The following is a 19098-nucleotide window of genomic DNA, read 5'->3' as shown; positions in this document are numbered from 1 at the left end:
CGACCTCGCGGCGGCAAGGCCGACGCGGTGGAGGAGCTTAGTCCTCCTCGTCGGAGCCGACGAGGTCGATGTACATCTTTTGCTCCTTTGGCTCCCGCTTGACGGCGACGAGCTCGCCCTCCTCCGGCTCCCTCTTCACGGGAGAAGTGCCGCACCAGAGGTGAGCCACGCGGCAGAGGAAGAGCCCGCGGCCGAGGAGAGCGTCCTCCCGTGCCGGCGGTCGCACTCCTTCGTCTCGCGACGGAGGAGCGACGCCAGCGACTGTAGGCCTTGGTTGGTCCACTTCTTGGCCGCACGTTTCCTTGCGCCGTCCGCGCGCACACACCGCTCGCGCTCGGGGGCGTCGCCCCGGTCGGAGCTGCGATCGGAGCTCCACATACCGCCCCACATGGCGGCTGGAGGCGGAACTGGGCTCACCGGCGGCGAGAAATGCGATAGAGGGAATGGGGAATCGCGGGGAAACGCGGTGGCGGGGGATAAGGTTTCGACCCGTATCTGCCCCGCAAACCCGTAGTTATACGGCCTCGGGGGTAAGTTTTGCGGGCCGTGGTAAAAAGAATTACGGGCCGGGCGAGTATACCGGCTCTGATCTGGCCAGAAAGTTGGGCCAAGTCTGTATACTCACCGGAATTATGCGGGTTCATGCGTTATACGGGGTCTACTAGATATGCTCTAAAAGGAAGAGGCAGCCTGTCTCGCTAGCACTGGACAAGGACAAGAGCAAATTTAGTTAAACATGATTTGTTTTTAATGTCTTCATGGACCGGAATATAATTAATTTTCAGTCAGTCTTATAAATTTATTCATACGTTTTCTTACTCTTACAAAATTTGCTCATGTATATCCACCTTTTTTTTACTCGACTATAAAAAAATGAAATCTGATCTCGGCAGTTGTCAATTTGGCTAATCCTTAGTTGATTTACAAATTTGTTCATGATCTCGGTGGTAATAATTTGATCGTGTGTAGTGCAAAAATAGTAGGATTTTTTCTCAAAGTTCAATTTGTTTTTAATAAAATCTTGCACAGTTCTTCAACAATACCCGGTACCAATTGAGGACTAAGAAAATTCCAGCTGAAAATTAGCAAAACCATAAGTAAACACATGTTACTGTTTCGGAGGCAAAACACCATGGTGCATTTGAACACTCCAAGATAAGCTTTTTCGAGGAAACAAACACTTTGTTCCTTTTGCTCGCTCCTCGCACATTGTCCATTGCACCTCGATCAACTGTAAGGGCTTTCTGGGATTGCAGGTAAATAAAAAACGTAGGAACATGAAAAACGTGTGGAATAGGGGGCATAGGAATGGATTCCATATGAATTTTACAGTCTCAATCCTATGATCCAAATTGCCTTCATAGGGAAAAAAATCATTGGGATTCAGATCATATGAACATCTTACAATCCAAATAATCCCTAAATAGAGTGTTTGCGCTATAAAGTCAGGCCAAAGGAGAAGTGTAAAGTTTTTTCTTGCATTTTAATAGATAATTGTTCTTGTTTTTGTATTCGCAAAAAAATTGTTCTTGTTCTTCACTCTAGCCCTTGATTTTTTTGAGAACACTTAAGAGATTTGCATGTCTATATATTTGGTCCACTCAAAATTGGGAACCAGATCCAGAATTGAACACCTCAATTGAACAAAAACTATGAACCAAATTTAAAATGATCTCAATCAAAATTGTTGACCCAGTCAAAATCCTGAACCAAATCCGATATTGGACACCTAAATTAAATGAGAGAGCTCCAAAATTAAGGAGCATAGTGTATTTATAGATAGATTGCTGGTGATGACTGCGATCTGTAGCCCTTGATTTTTGTAGAGCGTCACATATGTTTAAACACTCATAATCACTAAAAATTTGCACATAATAGTGTATTTTGAACCGAATAATATATCATTTTTAAACAGATTTTTTTCATATATAATTTGTAACTTAATGAAATTCAAATATGAAGTTCTAACCTAGGTGGTCACGGATGGTGTCATATATTTTCTCCGTTCGGGGTTATAGGGCCGCACTTATGGAAAGACATTTCTCCATTATTTTGTTTGATAAAATATTAGTTATATACCATGAAAAATATATTATTCGATTCACATTAAAAATAGTTTCCAATGCGTTATGCTGAATAACTTATACTCCCTACATTCCTAAATATATGTCTTTTTAGATATTCCAATGCGGACTACATATGAAGCAAAATGAGTGAATTTACACTGTGAAAAATATCTATATGCATCTGTATGTAGTCTTTATTGAAATCTCTAAAAAAGACTTATATTTAGGAACGGAGGGAGTATTTCCATGATGATTCTATGGTTATTTTTTTATAAAATACATGCTTAAATCATGAAAACAATGCATACCCGTACGCATCATAACCCTGAACAATTAATATTGCATTGTCTCTGCTGGGAGCTCGGATCAGAACTTCTGCCATGCCCTGCTAGCTACCATCTAGCCCGGCCCTGCCCTGACATACATATGTATATATACAGTCGTACAGACACACGGCATTCTTTTCTTATCTCGATGTAGAAAACATGTGATTCCTGCAGCTGGCTCTCGTCTGATAAAAAGATTGGAACTAGCAACGACATACTAGTACTGTGCCGCAGAGACACAGCCTTACGTACACATATGCATGTGATCTTCTGAAAGTCTGTCCTCCTTAATGATGTATTAGTAGTATTGGTAAAACAATGATGGAAACTATGATGAAATAATTACATAAATCTGTGCCCACACCAGTAATTGTATTGCACTCCATGACACCATGTGTCTTTTGGCCTCTCTCTTAGCTTTCAATGATTCAAATGAATTTGTTCTTTTAAGAGTTCAAATCCTTGGAATTTTTGTTGAGTAATGAATCTTTGGAAAAAAATATGTGGAACTTTGCTCTCAGTTTTAAAGGAATTTTTTGACGGAATCTAACTTCTTGGAAAAATTCTCAATAGGTTCCTATTTTCCTCTCCTTGTCGAATTCAAACACATTATTTGGTGTTGATTATGAATTGACACATGGAATATGCTTATCTCTTTTAAAGGGATATTTCGTTCACTCAAAACATCACACCAAGATATCAAAAATGATGTCCAGTGGGTAAGATAGAACCCACCCGGGTGAGATAGGATTGGAACCCTAGGTAATCAACATGGATGCACCACTATGAACCTACCACTAGGCAGAAACCCAGACCCCACTTGAAATGAAGTCTTATCCGGTCTCTGCATAACAACGTGCCCTATCTATTTTGAATCCTATGAATCAAAGTTCTTATGTATGTTGTAACTCGATGTCTCACTATTTTCAAGTATATTGCAATATGGACATTGATGACAATTCATGTTTTCAGAAAGAAGACAGTGATTGGTTTAGTTGATTATTGCTTGCGTACATGAAATGCCTGATTTTTTCCATTTCAACTTGGCATGCCCATGGATTACTTACCATATACACAGTGTCACAATAACAAAACCAATCACATTTACTTCCACGCCCTAGATTCAAGTGTTTAGGTATGTGTATTCATGTGACCTACTTCTGCGTGCCAACTGCCAAGCTATCCAGCAAAGTAGCCATGCCATTGCCAGCCCCAGCAAGTAGCTAGTGTGGGCAGAAAGCACATCACAGCAATGGCTTGATTACAAGTTTACATTTTTACACACACCCATGTCTTCCTTTTGTCCCCACAAAAGAGCATGCACATAGACACAGTGGGTGGCCTGACATGGAGATCTCTGCCCCTCCCTCCTCCCTCTAAAAAAGCCATAGAGGAGCAAGATTACAAAAGGAAACCAGCAAGAAACAAAAGCTCATCCACCTTCCCCCCTTTCCCAGACCAGACAGGGCATGCAGCAGCAGGCATCAGCATGCATGTAGTACCAGTACTAGCAAACTAGTCCATGCATGCACTCATGTGTAGTCATGAGGGCTAGCTGCTCTCACTGCTGCATGCCACACTGGCTAGCCATACTTCTGTGCACTGCAGCATGCACCAACACAAGCAATCATTGATTGGTTCCCCTTTCCTCTCCTCCATATTCAAACAATCAAACTGGCATATGCATGCCTAGATCATTCAATATGTCCAAGCCCCAAACATTCATTCATTCACAAGACCAGACAGACAGGAAGCATGCTGCTACATTGCTATGCAATGCGTTGGAACAAACATCTTTGTTTTGATCTCAGGACTTGCCATGCATTGCTACATGTATGCATGCAAACATCTTCGTTTGATCCGAAGACTTGTCTTACATGCATGCATGCATATATGGCTAGCTAGCTGCATGGCCTGACATAATCAAAAATGGACTTGTGTGGGATCTTGTAAACAGAAATGCTTCCAGAGTTATCCAATGTATATGTAGCATATGGCAATCAAGTCTGGAACTTTGCATTGTGCATATATTCTGACATGAACTGTTATTTTAGGGGCTGGGTTTGCCATGGCTTTGAAGCAACATTTGATTAAAGCTCAAGCAAACCCTAATGGTAAATTAAAAGAGTGGTAATATATATCCCTAATTATACATGGCATATTGGCATCACCAAGGAGAGTTAGCTAGCCATATAGTGGTATATATGGAGAATTGGAAGTAATTAACCATCACACAAAACTAGTTAACTTTGAAAGCAAATTAACACGCTGTATAGTAGTAGTACCATTACCATGGCATGCATGAGATCGATCGCCATATGCAACCGTATCAGATACTATGAGCTATGGCCGCCGGCCGGCCAACTAGCTGATTGATTAAGCCGCCGCTTGCATGTTCATGTCAGCGACGCGTCTCCTCTTGGGCCGGTCGCCCGCGGCAGCCCCCTGCCTCTCCACGAGGGCCCTCAGAGCCTCCTTGAGGAAGTCGGCGCCGCCGTCCTCGGAGGATGAGGAGTAGTCGTCGTCAGCGTGTTCTCCGGCGTCGCGCGCGAGGACGAGCACGTTGCGGACGCGGCCGCCGAGGGTGGCCATCTCGGCGCGGAGCGTGCGGAGGCGGAGCGCGCGCAGCGTGTCGATGAGCCCCGGGAGGAGGTCGGAGCGGTCGTCGCAGCAGAGGGAGGCCTCGAACACAGCCGCCGCGCCGCCGGCACCGCCGCCTGAAGCGAGCACCACGATCTCGTCGTGCTCCGTGGGGAACAGGTGGCTCGCCGGCGCGGCCGCCTCGCCGACGACGCCGGCCATGCGCTGCTTCAGCTCCCGCACTCTCTCTACCGCCTTGGCCAGCAGCGTTGCCTTGTCTATCTGTAAACACACATGTAGAAGATCAGTTCATGAGCTAAAGTTCATCAAGAAACCTTGTTTGCACAATCAATCTCTCAAATGACGAACCCTAGAGCTTATGATTGATCAGAAATGAAAAAGGGTAGAGAGGAGAATGTGAAAAATTATGCAAAATTGTAGACATGGTACTAGGCACAAAAGAAGCAAATCATGAAGAGGAACAAGCCAAGAGACGAGGGGCAGCCCTAACCTGACCTAGCTAGTCAGTGTCATTCATAGGATGATAGCAGCTAGTAGTTAGGAGAGGCTCCATTCTAGTGCTACTTGCACACACAAAATCCAGCTTTAATCACAAGGATTAGCTGAGCTGAGAACCGTAGCAGCTAGCTACTCATGGGGATAGCATCTACCCACTGCAATCCACGGTAGAATTCCAGATGGATGACAGGCAATCCAGTTCTTCAATAAAAGATTTCGCTTGATCGATCTCGCATCGATCGAGCATGTTGCGCAGAAACTAAATTAGGGGGAAATCACGAGGGCACAGGACTTAGATGTGTAATGAAATTGCCTTGGGGTCGCAGGCGAGGACGGCGCGGAGGCGGTCGAGGTGCGACTTGATCCGCTCGCGGCGGCGCTTCTCGGCCTCACGGTGGTTCCGCGTCGCCACCACCGCGCGGTCGTGCGCCGCCTCGGCAGCCGCAGCGGCGGCTACCTCGTCTTCCTCGGACAAGGCAGCCGCGACGCCGCCGCCCGGCGCCGACTGCCACATGGAGCCCACGAAGAAGGGCGGCAGCATGGCCGCCTCGGCGCCGGCGAACGACGCCTCCGCCGGAAACATGCCCGCCAGAGCTACCTAGAGCTTCTCGCCCAGGTTCTGCCTCGATCACACCTCGTCAAGCTGCTAGCTAACTAACTAACTAATTGCCGCGGTGGTGTTGTGCCGTGAACTAACTACTGTTCCTCGGACATGGACTGGAATCGAAGAGAGGAGAGAAGAGAGAGACGGATGGGATGGGGGAACGAGGAGAGGCGAGAATAAATAAACGGGGCTTCGAGGAGAGAGGGAGAGCGCATGTGGGTGGATAGAGATAGAGAGAGAGGGGGGAATGTTAGAGAGAGACGGGGCGACGTGAGGTGAGTGAGTGGCCGGTGGGCCCGCTTGTTGACCCGTCAGAGATAGAGGGCTGTGCCTGTACGAGCCCTGTGAGCTAGGGATGACGGGATGATGGCCGATGGCCTAGAGTGGTAGAGATGTCCCGGCGGGGGCGGTTGGACGGCTGCGATGGTGCCGACCTTGCGCCGGCCGTCGCGCTCCGACGGGATACGGCCGTGGCGGTGATGGCGATCCGTCCGGATCGACCGTTTGACTCCGGTGCAACAGCGTACGCTAGCTCACACTCCGGGGGAATGTTTGCCTTGTCTTGCCGCGTTGTTGCACTACCACTTCAACTAGCCAGTTGGATGAAAGTGAAACCCAAGTAGTTCTCTGTCTATGGAGAAGAGAAAAGTGCGTCCCGGGTTTTCCTTGCGTGACCAGTCGCCAGATCATGCTTGTATTAACAAGTTTAGTTGAAATCCAAATTAAGGATTGGTATTAATACCAGGGTATTTGGTTTACACTGGTTGATTTATTTTCTTTTTGAGAAAATACCACACTGGTTGATGATGGCAGGCCCCTGGGTGTACTCGTAGGCCGGCAGTCGGCTCATTGGGCCACAGGGCGGCCCAAGCCCACAACCTGACCAATGGCGCACACAGGGACTGATCATCAACTTCGTGTAAGCCAGTCGCGGAGCGTCAAGCATATTGAAGGACGGGCCGGTTACTTGCTCACTAGGCCATCGGTGGTTCTTGGGAAATTTTTGTAACAAGTCTAGAGAGAAAGCCAGAGACAAGGACAGGCCATGGCCCGGTTTGGTCCCCATGACACTCCGCCGCCGGTGTAAAGCCCCTCAAAATTCAACTTGGTGCACAAGAGTATCACGGCCGAGATCTAGCTAGGAGTATCCCACGAGATTAGGCTAGATTGCACCGACCAGGGAGTCATGTAAACCCTAGCTCTGCCCCCCTATCAAAGGCATGGCTAGGGTCTTCTCTCGATAAATCATCTCATGCCTACATGATCCTTGTGATCTCACCATTGTACACAAAACCCTAGTTCTCATACGAGGCTAGTCCACCATTATTACATCAAAGAAAGAGTAGGGTTTTACCTCGACGGTGAGGGCCTGAATCTGGTAAACTGCCTTGTGGGAATCCCATCTAGGCAACCAGCTACGTGCACAATCCTATGATGATTACTGTTGGATCATGAACCGATGCTGGTAATCGTGATTGTCAACCGCCCTTGTTTTTTTTTGCGAAAAGGAACAAACACAAAAGAGGGAACAAACCTCACAAGTTCCCCGATGAATCGTATTTAGTTGGCTTCAACAGACGGGAATGGAGTTGGAGAACAAAAACATGCGGCAACATCATCCGCTCTGTGATAACCCACAAGTATAGGGGATCGCAACAGTTTTCGGGGGTAGAGTATTCAACCCAAATTTATTGATTCAACACAAGGGGAGCCAAAGAAATTCTCAAGTATTAGCAGTTGAGTTATCAATTTAACCACACCTGAAAGACTTAATATCTGCAGCAAAGTATTTAGTAGCAAAGTAATATGGAAGTAACGGTAACGGTAGCAAAAGTAATAGTAGCAGTTTTGTAGTAATTATAACAGTGGCAACGGTAAAGTAACTAAGCAAAGATCAATATGTGAAGAGCTCATAGGCATTGGATCAGTGACGGATAATTATGTCGGATGCGTTTCCTCATGCAATAGTTATAACATAGGGTGACACAGAACTAGCTCCAATTCATCAATGCAATGTAGGCATGTATTCCGAATATAGTCATACGTGCTTATGGAAAAGAACTTGCATGACATCTTTTGTCCTATCCTCCCGTGGCAGCGGGGTCCTCTTGGAAACTAAGGGATATTAAGGCCTCCTTTTAATAGAGTACCGGACCAAAGCATTAACACTTAGTGAATACATGAACTCCTCAAACTATGGTCATCACCGGGAGTGGTCCCGATTATTGTCACTTCGGGGTTGCCGGATCATAACACATAGTAGGTGACTATTGACTTGCAAGATAGGATCAAGAACCCACATATATTCATGAAAACATAATAGGTTCAGATCTGAAATCATGGCACTCAGGCCTTAGTGACAAGCATTAAGCATGGCAAAGTCATAGCAACATCAATCTTAGAACATAATGGATACTAGGGATCAAACCCTAACAAAACTAACTCGATTACATGGTAAATCTCATCCAACCCATCACTATCCAGCAAGCCTACGATGGAATTACTCACGCACGGTGGTGAGCATCATGAAATTAGTGATGGAGGATGGTTGATGATGACAACGGCGACGGATTCCCCTCTCCGGAGCCCCGAACGGACTCCAGATCAGCCCTCCCGAGAGAGATTAGGTCTTGGCGGCGGCTCCGTATCGTAAAATGCGATGAATCCTTATCCTTGATTTTTTTTCTCCCCGAACGTGAATATATAGAGTTGGAGTTGAGGTCGGTGGAGCCTCAGGGGGCCCACGAGGCAGGGGGCGCGCCCAGGGGGGTAGGGCGCGCCCCCACCCTCATGGACAGGGTGTGGCCCCCCTGGTCTTGATTCTTTCGCCAGTATTTTTTATTAATTCCAAAAATATTCTCCATGAAGTTTCAGGCCATTCCGAGAACTTTTATTTCTACACAAAAATAACACCATGGCAATTCTACTGAAAACATCGTCAGTCCGGGTTAGTTCCATTCAAATCATGCAAGTTAGAGTCCAAAACAAGGGCAAAAGTGTTTGGAAAAATAGATACGATGGAGATGTATCACTCTGCATGTCGTCACCAGAGATAAATGCTAATCACGCCAGACCGAGTGCTCGGCGATTGACACCCATCTCCGACTCATCAACGCCACTCCTAGGAAGGCCAATGACATACGAAAAGCCGATGAACCACTATTCACATTGTTGCCACTGCCCCAACTTCAGCAGCGACGAAAAAACTCAATTGCCCGACAAGACACAGACCAGACACATAGATCTGAGGTTCCCCCATCCTCTCGCTACTGTGGCGGCTGGTGAAAGGCAGAGGGACTTGTGGCAGTGCCGATAAGTCGGTGAGAAAAGTTGGCCGCCTCCTTGTTGCCTTATGTCTTTCAAACCCTAGAACGCATACATATCAACGTAGTTGTTTGCCTATTTGTCCCTAACCTCCCTTGATGGATGGGATTACATGAAAAATAGTATGGGGGCACAAGTTTGTAAACGGTAGGGATGCGTGGTGAATCTCACTGAGTACAACGAACCAAACCATTGAGCTAATTAAGTTGCATTGAGTGTATGTTACATGGTTCGTGGAATCGTGGTATTTGTCGAAGTTAATCTGGACAAAAAATCATTTGAATTTTTTGCATGGCCATTGTTTGATGTATTCTGCTGATCGTGGAACTGTAGATCTTAGTCCCTTTTGATAGAAAAAGATGTCAATTATAAAACAAAAACTTTGATTAATATGAGGTGTATAATATATATTTTAGATTATTGGAGAGGGGCTTAAGCTCCTTCCATTGTTTCCCTCCATTTTTGTCATCGTCGAACGGACATGGAACCCAATTGGTAGCGAAGCATTTCAAACATAGTCAAAGGTGTAAGCATGCTCGGTCGCTAAATGCAGGAACCCTTACCAGTGACAGGGCCCAATTTACTGCCTAAAAAAGCTAGGGCTCTCATGTACTTCAATTTCTCTTTCAGTTGGCAATTGTAAGCACCCCAGAGGTTTTTCTCCAAAAAGTAGATAGAAGAATTCTTATAAGCAATAAATGAATTAGTGTTCCTTATGAACATTAGATGTGGACAAAACAAAGAGATGTGAAAGGAAGAGTGTTTTGTATCGACATGGGTAAGATGGCTGCTATAGCCGTTTCTGCAGTAATGAGTTGAATAAAACATTGACAGGTGACATTACCATTGTATTATATCTACTCTAGCCCTCGCCAAAAAGAAGTGAGGGTCATGCTACTAGAGGAGAACCCCTTCGTTGTCCGGTGCCGATCCCTCTCGCCTCTTCTCCCGTGACCCTTTGTCTTTAGTGTAAATTTATATCTCTAATTTCAATTATTAATTTCTACTCCCTCGCTCGGAATGGAGGGAGTAGATTGGTCCCCTGTTCTTCTATGTTGAGTTCTTCATCTGGGTATTTTTGTCCTTGGCTGATTTTATGATAGTTCTGACATCCTGGAAACCGACATCCATGGCTAGTCTTGCTGCAAGCAAATTTTCCCTTATATATTTTCATGCGATAATGAATAACACAACCAATATGGGGAGAAAAGAGAGATCTTTGACGGTGAACTTCATTCCCAGTGTCACCATCGATGACAGTGAATACACGATTTGCAAGGTAAGGAGTTGACGACATGGATGGATTATGATACGTCTTACTCTCACACCCATCCACATGTGGATTTGATGATATCATGCTACATTCACCTAAATTTACTATCTAACCGAAAAAGTATCTAATCTCACCATTGCTGGAAAGAAGTGGACATTATGCTACTAGTGGACAATCCCTCAATTGTTCGGTGTCGGTCCCTCCTGCCTCTTCTCGAGCGTTCTCATTGTTCTTTAGTAGGCAAGGAGCCTTTATTTTTAGTGTAATTTTAGATCTCTAATTTCATCCTTTTTAGATTTTTTGTTCTTCTCTTATGCGTTCTCCGCCGGGGTATTTTTATCCTTGGCTAATTTTATCATATATCACCAACTTCCTAGAAACCAACATCCGTTGCAAGTTGGCTGCAAACAAATTTTCTCTTATATTTTTATTTTGACCTTTTCTCTTGTATATTTTTATATTGTAGCGAACAATACTACCAATATTGGGAGAGAAGAGGGATCTTTGATGGTCCACTTCATTCCCGGTGTCACCATCGATGAAAATGAATACACGGTTTGCACAGTAAGGAGTGGACGAGATGGACGGAGGATGATACGTCTTACTCTCACTTCCATCCACCCCATGGATTTGACGGTATCATGATGTGTCCAGCTAAATTTATTTGTCTAACCAAAAAGGTATCTACTCCAGCCCTCGCTAAAAAGAAGTGGGGATTATGCTATACTAGAGGACAACCCCTCCGTCGTCTGGTGCCAGCCCTCTCGCCCCTTCTTTAGCATTGCCATTGTTGTTGAGTGAGCAAGGAGCCTTTATCTTTAGTTTAAATTAGATCTCTAATGTAAAAAAATAGATATTTTGTTCTTCTTTGATGAGTTCTCCATCCAGGTATTTTTATCCTTGGTCGATTTTATCATATGCCACCAACTTCCTATAAACCGACATCCATGGCGATTTGGCTGCAAACGAATTTTCTCTTACATATAGTTTATTTTCGAATTTTCCTCTTATATATTTTTATGTCATAACGAACAATACAACCGATATTGGGAGAAAAGGGGGATCTTTGACGGCGGTCTACATCATTCCAGGTGTCACCGTCGATGACAATGAATACACGATTTGCAAGGTAAGAAGTTGACGACATGAATGAATGATGACACGTCTTACCCCCGAATCCACCCACCCGTGGAACCGATGATATCATGCTATGGTCACCTCAATTTACTGCCTACCCCCTCAAAAAAAAACTACGGCCCTCATTTGCTTCAGTCGCTCTTTCCGTTGGCAGTTGTAATGAAATCAGAGGAATTTTCTACTGATGTGGACAAAGCAGGGAGATGTTCCACAGCAAGAAAAGAAAAAAGAGAATTAGTGTTCATTTACGAACATTAGACGTGGACAAAACAAGGAGAGATGTGAAGGAAGAGTGTGTGCACTCCACTGATGTGTATTGTGCATATGTGGGCAACACATTGCATCATCATAATGGCATATAGGGGGCGAGAAGAGGGTAATGATTGTGCAAGGCACGAGCGCCCCGTGCGAACCGCAATTATGCTGGCTGCTCAGCAGCTCAATGAGGGTGCCGCCTCCCGCTTTGCGGCCTTCGCCCATCAAAGCGCCCTGCAAACACACCGTCTTATTCCACGACGCCATCATTCATCACATATTGTTAGTGCAGATCCATCCATCCATCAGCACAAAAATGATGTACCCAATCCGGCGCATTTCACATGCGTGGCGATTTGCGTAGAGAAAACAAACAAAAAAAAAGGTATTCCGTCGCCGGGACTTGAACCCGGGTCTCTCGGGTGAGAGCCGAGTATCCTAACCACCTAGACTACGACGGATCATGTTGAGGCTTGCTACAGCTGCGCTAATATTGTAGGCTGGCTTTAGTTTCAGTCAGGTTAGAATGGTCTAGCCACGCCCGTTGATCAAAACATGGCCAAAGTTAATACAACCATATGCATTCCTCTGTCCAGATAAATAAATTCTATTTACTTGAACAGCGTCAATAGTAGGCAGTAAAATATTATGAATCGGTAACTTTTTCTTTCGAATTACGATGCATATCTCCGAGTTTTGTTTATCATGAGAAACCGGCAACATAGGGCGCCCCCACTAGTGCCCCCCAAAAGGGTTTGGTCAGGACATTAGGGAACCAGAAAGGTTAAAAAGAAACTTTACAGCGCAAAACAGAACAATCTGGCCATAGCACTGAAGTTCTAAGCACTGGAACACAATCCCAAAATAAAGCTAAAACACACCCTAGCATTGTATTCGCAACTTAAAATCAACAGTGCTTTTTTGTCCATAATATTTCTCTAGCATTGTAATTACAGCTTACAACAAAGCAATATTCTTACAAATACATGCAAGGAGATTGAAATACAACGAGTCTGGACTAGTCCATCTGCAGAAAAGCATTGTTGATTTAAATAGAATGAAACAGGGCGAATAGCCCGTTGATCATGCACTACAGAATTTTGCTCAGTTGCCGATTTCTAAGCAGTGTACAATCTCCAGTGAATGTCACGGTGTTCAGGAAATGAACAACAGTTCCCTGATTAAAATAACAGGAGCGATATAGCTTAAGGACGAATGCCTAACGTAATCCGCCTCCATAGTTTAGCCCTTGGAATTCTTCAAATGTGGGCGGCTGTATACCACTACCACCTCACCATCACGGACGCTTCGACCTTTCTCGTATTTGCAAAAAATGATGAGGCGAATCCAACTCGTGACAGAAACATGCCATTGAAAACTCTGCTTGCAATTGGACGATGATGGTGCTCCAGGCATTTCGTGACAAGAATTATATTTCTTGACTCATCTCAAATGCACGCTGCTGTTGGAATGATGGCACCTTAATCCGCCGGAATGGGGCGCAGCGGTCTTTCTTCAGGTGAATCAGCTTCCCAGAAAACAGACTGCCTATGATCCAGCTTGCTGGCTGCACGAGAGAGATACAGGAGAATTAGAGGCACTGGAGATGATAAACACCAGCTTGGAAGAAAAATAGGATAAAGCGTAGGGAAACATTTGAATGGTAAATACAGCGATACGGCCATGTATAATGTGAATCAAGTAAACATGTCTTATTGGCAGCAGGGCAGCAAGCCGTTCGGATCCTAATCAGTTGACTTTTATAGAAGGTCTAGATGAAACAACATGACTGATTTACGAGAGGTAGACAATGGATTAAGATATGTTGTGACAAGTTACTTCTCTGTACTGACTTATAGAGCTACTAGTATTCAAGCATTGAAAGACAGTCTACTCTATCTGAGCAGTTGCTGCTTATATTCAGTCATTTCCTATATCCGGAATGGAAGTTTCTACATTCAAAATTCAACTAACCGCTGTTTTTATGTCATGCTCCAGACCACAATGGCTTAGATGGCGTGATGCGCTCGCCTCATTTGCAACAAGAATGATTCCACGCGAACAACTTTTATCCTTCAAGCTTTGGATTAATCCTTGAAGAGATACAAAAACTTGCCCACCTCCATGCTGTGGAACACAAATCTAATGTAAGGGCCACATCGTGTAGACAAGGAAACTAGTCATGTATATATCTGACACAATCAGTAGTAAAACATCAGATAAATCAAATTAAGAGTGAACTAAGGCAATGCCTCTTAACTATGACAATAGTATATGATGTATTACAGTTCACTAAAAAATATTGCTTGATTAGTAGGTCATCCATCATGTTTTCTCACCAGGCTTGCAACATACCTTGATAATATTCGAAAATTTTGAACAGAAGCTGATTTTGCCGTGGATCAAGAATCCTACTCCATGAAATACCAATTTATTATTTCTTACGTAAACTGATTGGCCCAATGTTGAAATCTCCACTGTATGCCTTTGTCGAATTAAATACCTAGCAAATGGGTATATCAAAAATTGAGCATCAAGAACAAAGTATTTTAACCTAATCCATATGGACAACAGAGCAAATGTTCCTCGCTGAATTTTTAGTTGCTGAAAATAAAGCTAGGATAAACAATCTTCACAGCAAAGTGCCTTGAGTATGTTTGACACCCGAATCAATCGGCTCGGATTCTTACAAAGCAACCTCATCTTAGATGGACTAATATACTTACCTAAAAGCATCTACATCGACTTTCCATGCGTTGTATGAGAAATATTCAGAATTACAGTATGAACAATTAAGCTAATTAATCGTGTCAGTGTTAAGATAACCATTTAAAAGGATAGTTCTTAGGTACACTATGTTGCTTGAGTTTAAGTTCGGATAATTTAGCCCATAAAATGAAATATCTTTCATTTCTTAGAAGAGCTTGGCATCGAATTGAGAAAGCTTCATGTGGGCTTTTGACAGACCCCAAAATGCATATACACTTTCAAGGTGTTTGGTAATTTTCCCTCGACTACTTCAGGAAAGATATGAAAACTGAAGCTTTCACGAACAAAGATGTGATAAAATTTAAAATTCCACTTTCACAGGGTAGGTGTGCTGCAAGGTGTCATTGCTTACTTTCCAGGTTGCAACAGTAAACCAGCTTGAAGAGAATCAAGAAGCCAATTGGAATTCAAAATCCAGGAATCGGTAGCACAGCCATATAAGAACTTAGCTGTCGAGACCTGTTGCAACAAACACCTATCAGACACAGTGCAATTTGGCACAGTAAAGAAAATGGATGTGCAATTTTAAATGAGAGCCTACAGCCCTACACCAATTTCTCCTACAGGCTACATCATATACTAAACTATAATAGGATACATGATGAACGAGAGATGGTACCAAGAAACAAAAGGGAAATGGTGTAACAAACCTTTTTAGGGGAAAGAACTACAGGAGGCTTCCACCTCACAAGCTCTGCAAGCTTGCTTTTTTTATCAAATGGACAGGGTGGCACTTTTGAAAGAACACAACCTCCAAATTTCCGTATTACAGACACAATCTCTTTCTCCTTATGACTTTGAAATCCAGTCACCAAAAACTCTAGTCCATGAAATAGAGCTTCTTTTTTGCCAGTGCATTCCCTGGGCTCCTGCATGTCAGCAACTCTGCTTTCAGACCCTGCAAAGATACAAGAGTGAGGATCACCAAAAGTATGTACTTACCGTGCACATATTTACTCAAGATATATAGTACATATCTAGCATAAGAGATCATAAACCAGAACGTACAACTGAATCGAGATTTAACCCTTCTGCTCTTGGTTTGTCTAGTACTAAGTTTAGCATTCAACAATTGGGGTCCTTTTCTTTTAAGGCCTCGTTTACCAACGCTCAAATATGTTGTGGGTTGAGGCAAAACTTCTGATGGGATATATTGCTCTTTGCTGTGATGCTCATTATCATCGTGAGCATCAGATGACTTCTTCTGAACCAAAGAAAATTCGTTCAAGCTTCCAGCTTCAGCATTGTTTTCTATGAACTGATTAGAGGCTCGGATACGCTGTATCTTCTTATTTAAGAGTATCGTTGTGCCTCTCTCCTTCTGACGAGCTGCCACATTAACATCATTATGAGCCAGACTACTTCCCGAGATGTTTGATATAGGTCCTAGCATGCTAAAAGGCCTGAGGGAACTGTGTATTCTTCGCCTCCATGGATTAGATTCTGGTGTCTTATCTAACGGCACAGAAGATGGACCGGCTTCTACATCTAGGTCATTCTTCAGAGATTCCCTGCGATATACCGGTTCACTGTTCTCCTCATTCCTCTGTTTGCATTCAGGAGATTGACTAGTGGGTACTTCATTGCAAGATATGCTACATGGAACAAATGAACAGAGAGGATCCTCAGGTGATAAGCTTGAACATACTACTTGATGGCACGACTCTGCACTTTGATCCTCTCCATGGAAACCTTCATTCTTTTGGAGAAAAGATGCTCTTGAAGAGGCAACCATTTCTGTCGATATCGCTCTAGGTGCAGGAGAGCACTCATTCATGCTATCCATTGACTCAGAAATGAAGCTAGTCCTTATATGCTTCCTTGCACGACCACCAAACTTCGTCTCTTCAACAATTCTTCCAGCTTCCTGGAAATATATTTTACATTGTAATTACATAGATGAAGAGTGCTAATGAGATAGGCATAGGATTGATTAAGTTTGTTATAACAGAATGTTCATGGGCAACAAATTTACCTTCGTGATATTTTCACCTCTTACTGGATTCCTCAAGTTTTCAGTAAAAGCATGGTTGTTTTGAGTCAACTTCTGGAAAACAGCTTCCTCATTTCTCGAGCAAGAGATTGCTTTATCTCGAGCTGGTTGCTTTACAGAAACACATCCTGGACTTGATTCTTTTACTAGCGTACCAGCAGAAATGTTCTCTGCCAAAGAATCAGGTACATGGTCACTGGTACAATCATCTTGGCTGCGCCATTCTTTATTTTGCTCCTCGGAAGAACAAATGTCTACATCATGTGGGGCACAGCTAGGCTGAGAGATGCTCTGTTTCATGTTAGTTGTGTTGTGGCCTTGAGATGAACAAGCAGTTTGAACAGTACACAGGCCAACATCTTCAAATACATCAAGCATTTCGATCTCATCCAATTCTGCAAGCCAATCGCTCTCATCCAGACCATTTTGAAAGGATCCACTATCATGTTCTGTTTCCTCAAGAAAACACTGTTTCCGAGCTTCCTTTACACGCAGAGCAGCTTCAAGGGCAGCTGCAGTCAACTTATCAGGCTGGCAATCATCAAGTATCATTTCTGCAATAACCATAGCCTCAGAGGCAGCAATAGATAGCTCAACCGCATCATTAGCATCTGCCTTACGGAGCTTCTGAACATCAACTTTTCCACCAGATGGTTGATGTTTTCTTGCACCAAGTGGTTTAGTGACATCCTTGCTAGAAACTCTACGGACTCCTTGTTGTGTATCATCCTTAAGGCCTTTAGCCTCTTGCGCAGCTTTGATCTCTTGTGCCTGACCATCAACATAAGAGTCCTTTAATGGTCCTTTGCATGTACCAGAATTTATAATCTGTGGGCTAACATTGGCTTGAACTGAGGAGATATCCTTGCTAGCCACTCTGCGGACTTCTAGTTGTTTATCATCCTTAAGGCTTTTAGCCTCTTGTACAGCTTTGATCTCTTGTACTTGACCATCAACATAAGAGCCCTTCAACGGTCCTTTGCATGCACCAGAGTTTAGAATCTGAGGGCTAACATTGGCTTGAACTGAGGAGAGTTGTGCTGCACTTTCTGAAGAAAGGTGCAGAGAGAAAGGCAGTACCTGGAGGGAAAATACTCAACCTATGTTATAACAGCACACGACAAGAAGAAGATTATGTTTGTGCAGCAGAGGAAAGAGCCAATTATTTTGGCTGTTTCAAGCCTATGTTTGCTACTGTACTAACTTGTTTGCTCATAATGCAATCCATCAAGGTGATTGAAAATGAAAACACATGCACAAAGTTAGAAGCCCATTAAAACCATAACAATAGGCAAGATGAAAATGGCATACTGAACCTACAATTTTATTCTTTCCACATTCAATGGAAGATTACTGAAGGAACAAAAGTAAGTACACTGTACAAGTGTGCATCCCTGGAACAAATAATGTAACTCGGAGCAAAGAAGAAACCCACAGAGTCATAACTCTTATGCAGGATTGAATCATTAAAGGCTACAGGTACATGTACTACCATCCTCTGATTTATTTGATCCAACAGAATGACAAAAACCTAAGTTGTGATCAAACTTCAGTGATTAGTATCAAGAATCTTAGCCTACCTCTCTGCCTGTTGGAGTACTTGCAGCAGGTGTATCCTCGTCTCCCGACAAATGCAGACGGAACCCGCCGTAACTGCCAGCGTTTACCGTGGCATTCCGACAACTCCGTTGCTCTTGTGCAGGGTCCAGAATAAACACACAGTTCTGCAGTTCAGTGAAGAGAACACATCGCATCAGATCAGAACAGACAGTGCACCGAGAAACATATATGGATAAATATGCACAAACACACCAGATGCATCCAGATCCAATTCAATCTTATGCCATTTCCTACGAATGACCAATCTCCAGTTTCAGTTGTTGTCGATAAGGTGGAATGGTCAGGCAAAAAAATAAAATTGAACCGGGCTTTCCCCCCTTTCCGCAACACGCTCGACTGAATATAGCAAGGCTCTTGCAAGCATTTGAGAAATCAAAGGACAGACACTCGGAGCCTACAGGGACAGGGTTACCACCAAATAGAAAATCACCTCACAAGGCGGCGACGACACGCCGGCGCTGTCTCTTGGGTGCTCGCCGGCCGTCGGCTGCCGATGCGGCTGAAGCCACTGCGGGAGCCACGCATTATCCTGAAGAACTCGAAGAAGCGCAAAAGGGCGTCAGAAGAGGGAGGGCGCATCCCCGCAGTTCACATCTCCCCACCTCCCAAGTCCCAACCGAGAGAGAGAGAGA

At 44.0% G+C, this 19098-nt stretch overlaps 2 protein-coding genes and 1 non-coding gene across 3 annotated transcripts; all 3 read right to left on the bottom strand.

The window, feature by feature from the left end:
• Nucleotides 1-4507: 4507 nt before the first annotated feature.
• Nucleotides 4508-6271, bottom strand: LOC119312426 (transcription factor bHLH106-like). The gene is made up of 2 exons (XM_037588152.1): nucleotides 5805-6271; nucleotides 4508-5254 (listed from the first exon to the last, which is right to left on the bottom strand). Exons 1-2 carry the CDS (start codon nucleotides 6072-6074, stop codon nucleotides 4769-4771), a joined length of 756 nt encoding a protein of 251 aa, XP_037444049.1. The 5' UTR covers nucleotides 6075-6271; the 3' UTR covers nucleotides 4508-4768.
• A 6201-nt stretch (nucleotides 6272-12472) lies between these two features.
• On the bottom strand, nucleotides 12473-12545 carry TRNAE-CUC. The gene has a single exon. It is a non-coding gene; the product is annotated as a tRNA-Glu (tRNA).
• A 440-nt stretch (nucleotides 12546-12985) lies between these two features.
• LOC119312425 lies at nucleotides 12986-19007 on the bottom strand. Its single transcript, XM_037588151.1, has 9 exons — nucleotides 18897-19007; nucleotides 18427-18570; nucleotides 16829-17926; nucleotides 15862-16720; nucleotides 15504-15751; nucleotides 15206-15312; nucleotides 14440-14587; nucleotides 14059-14211; nucleotides 12986-13651 (listed from the first exon to the last, which is right to left on the bottom strand). The coding sequence occupies exons 3-9, from the start codon at nucleotides 17411-17413 to the stop codon at nucleotides 13514-13516; spliced, it is 2238 nt and encodes a 745-aa protein (XP_037444048.1). The 5' UTR covers nucleotides 17414-17926; nucleotides 18427-18570; nucleotides 18897-19007; the 3' UTR covers nucleotides 12986-13513.
• Between the last annotated feature and the right edge of the window lie 91 nt (nucleotides 19008-19098).

Source organism: Triticum dicoccoides, chromosome 5B (genome assembly GCF_002162155.2).
Source record: "Triticum dicoccoides isolate Atlit2015 ecotype Zavitan chromosome 5B, WEW_v2.0, whole genome shotgun sequence".
In the NCBI taxonomy this organism is placed as follows: domain Eukaryota; kingdom Viridiplantae; phylum Streptophyta; class Magnoliopsida; order Poales; family Poaceae; genus Triticum; species Triticum dicoccoides.
The sequence above is the reverse complement of the archived record's forward strand: the minus strand, read 5'-3'. Positions and strand labels throughout refer to the sequence as shown.

Coding starts and splice junctions, on each gene's coding strand:
- LOC119312425 (XM_037588151.1), bottom strand. CDS start 17,413: ATGGTTATTGCAGAAATGATACTTGATGATTGCCAGCCTGATAAGTTG. Junction 16,721..16,828: donor GAGGTGAAAATATCACGAAG/GTAAATTTGTTG, acceptor ATATATTTCCAG/GAAGCTGGAAGAATTGTTGA. Junction 15,313..15,503: donor TAGTTCTTTCCCCTAAAAAG/GTTTGTTACACC, acceptor TTGTTGCAACAG/GTCTCGACAGCTAAGTTCTT.
- LOC119312426 (XM_037588152.1), bottom strand. CDS start 6,074: ATGTTTCCGGCGGAGGCGTCGTTCGCCGGCGCCGAGGCGGCCATGCTG. Junction 5,255..5,804: donor TCCTCGCCTGCGACCCCAAG/GCAATTTCATTA, acceptor GTGTGTTTACAG/ATAGACAAGGCAACGCTGCT.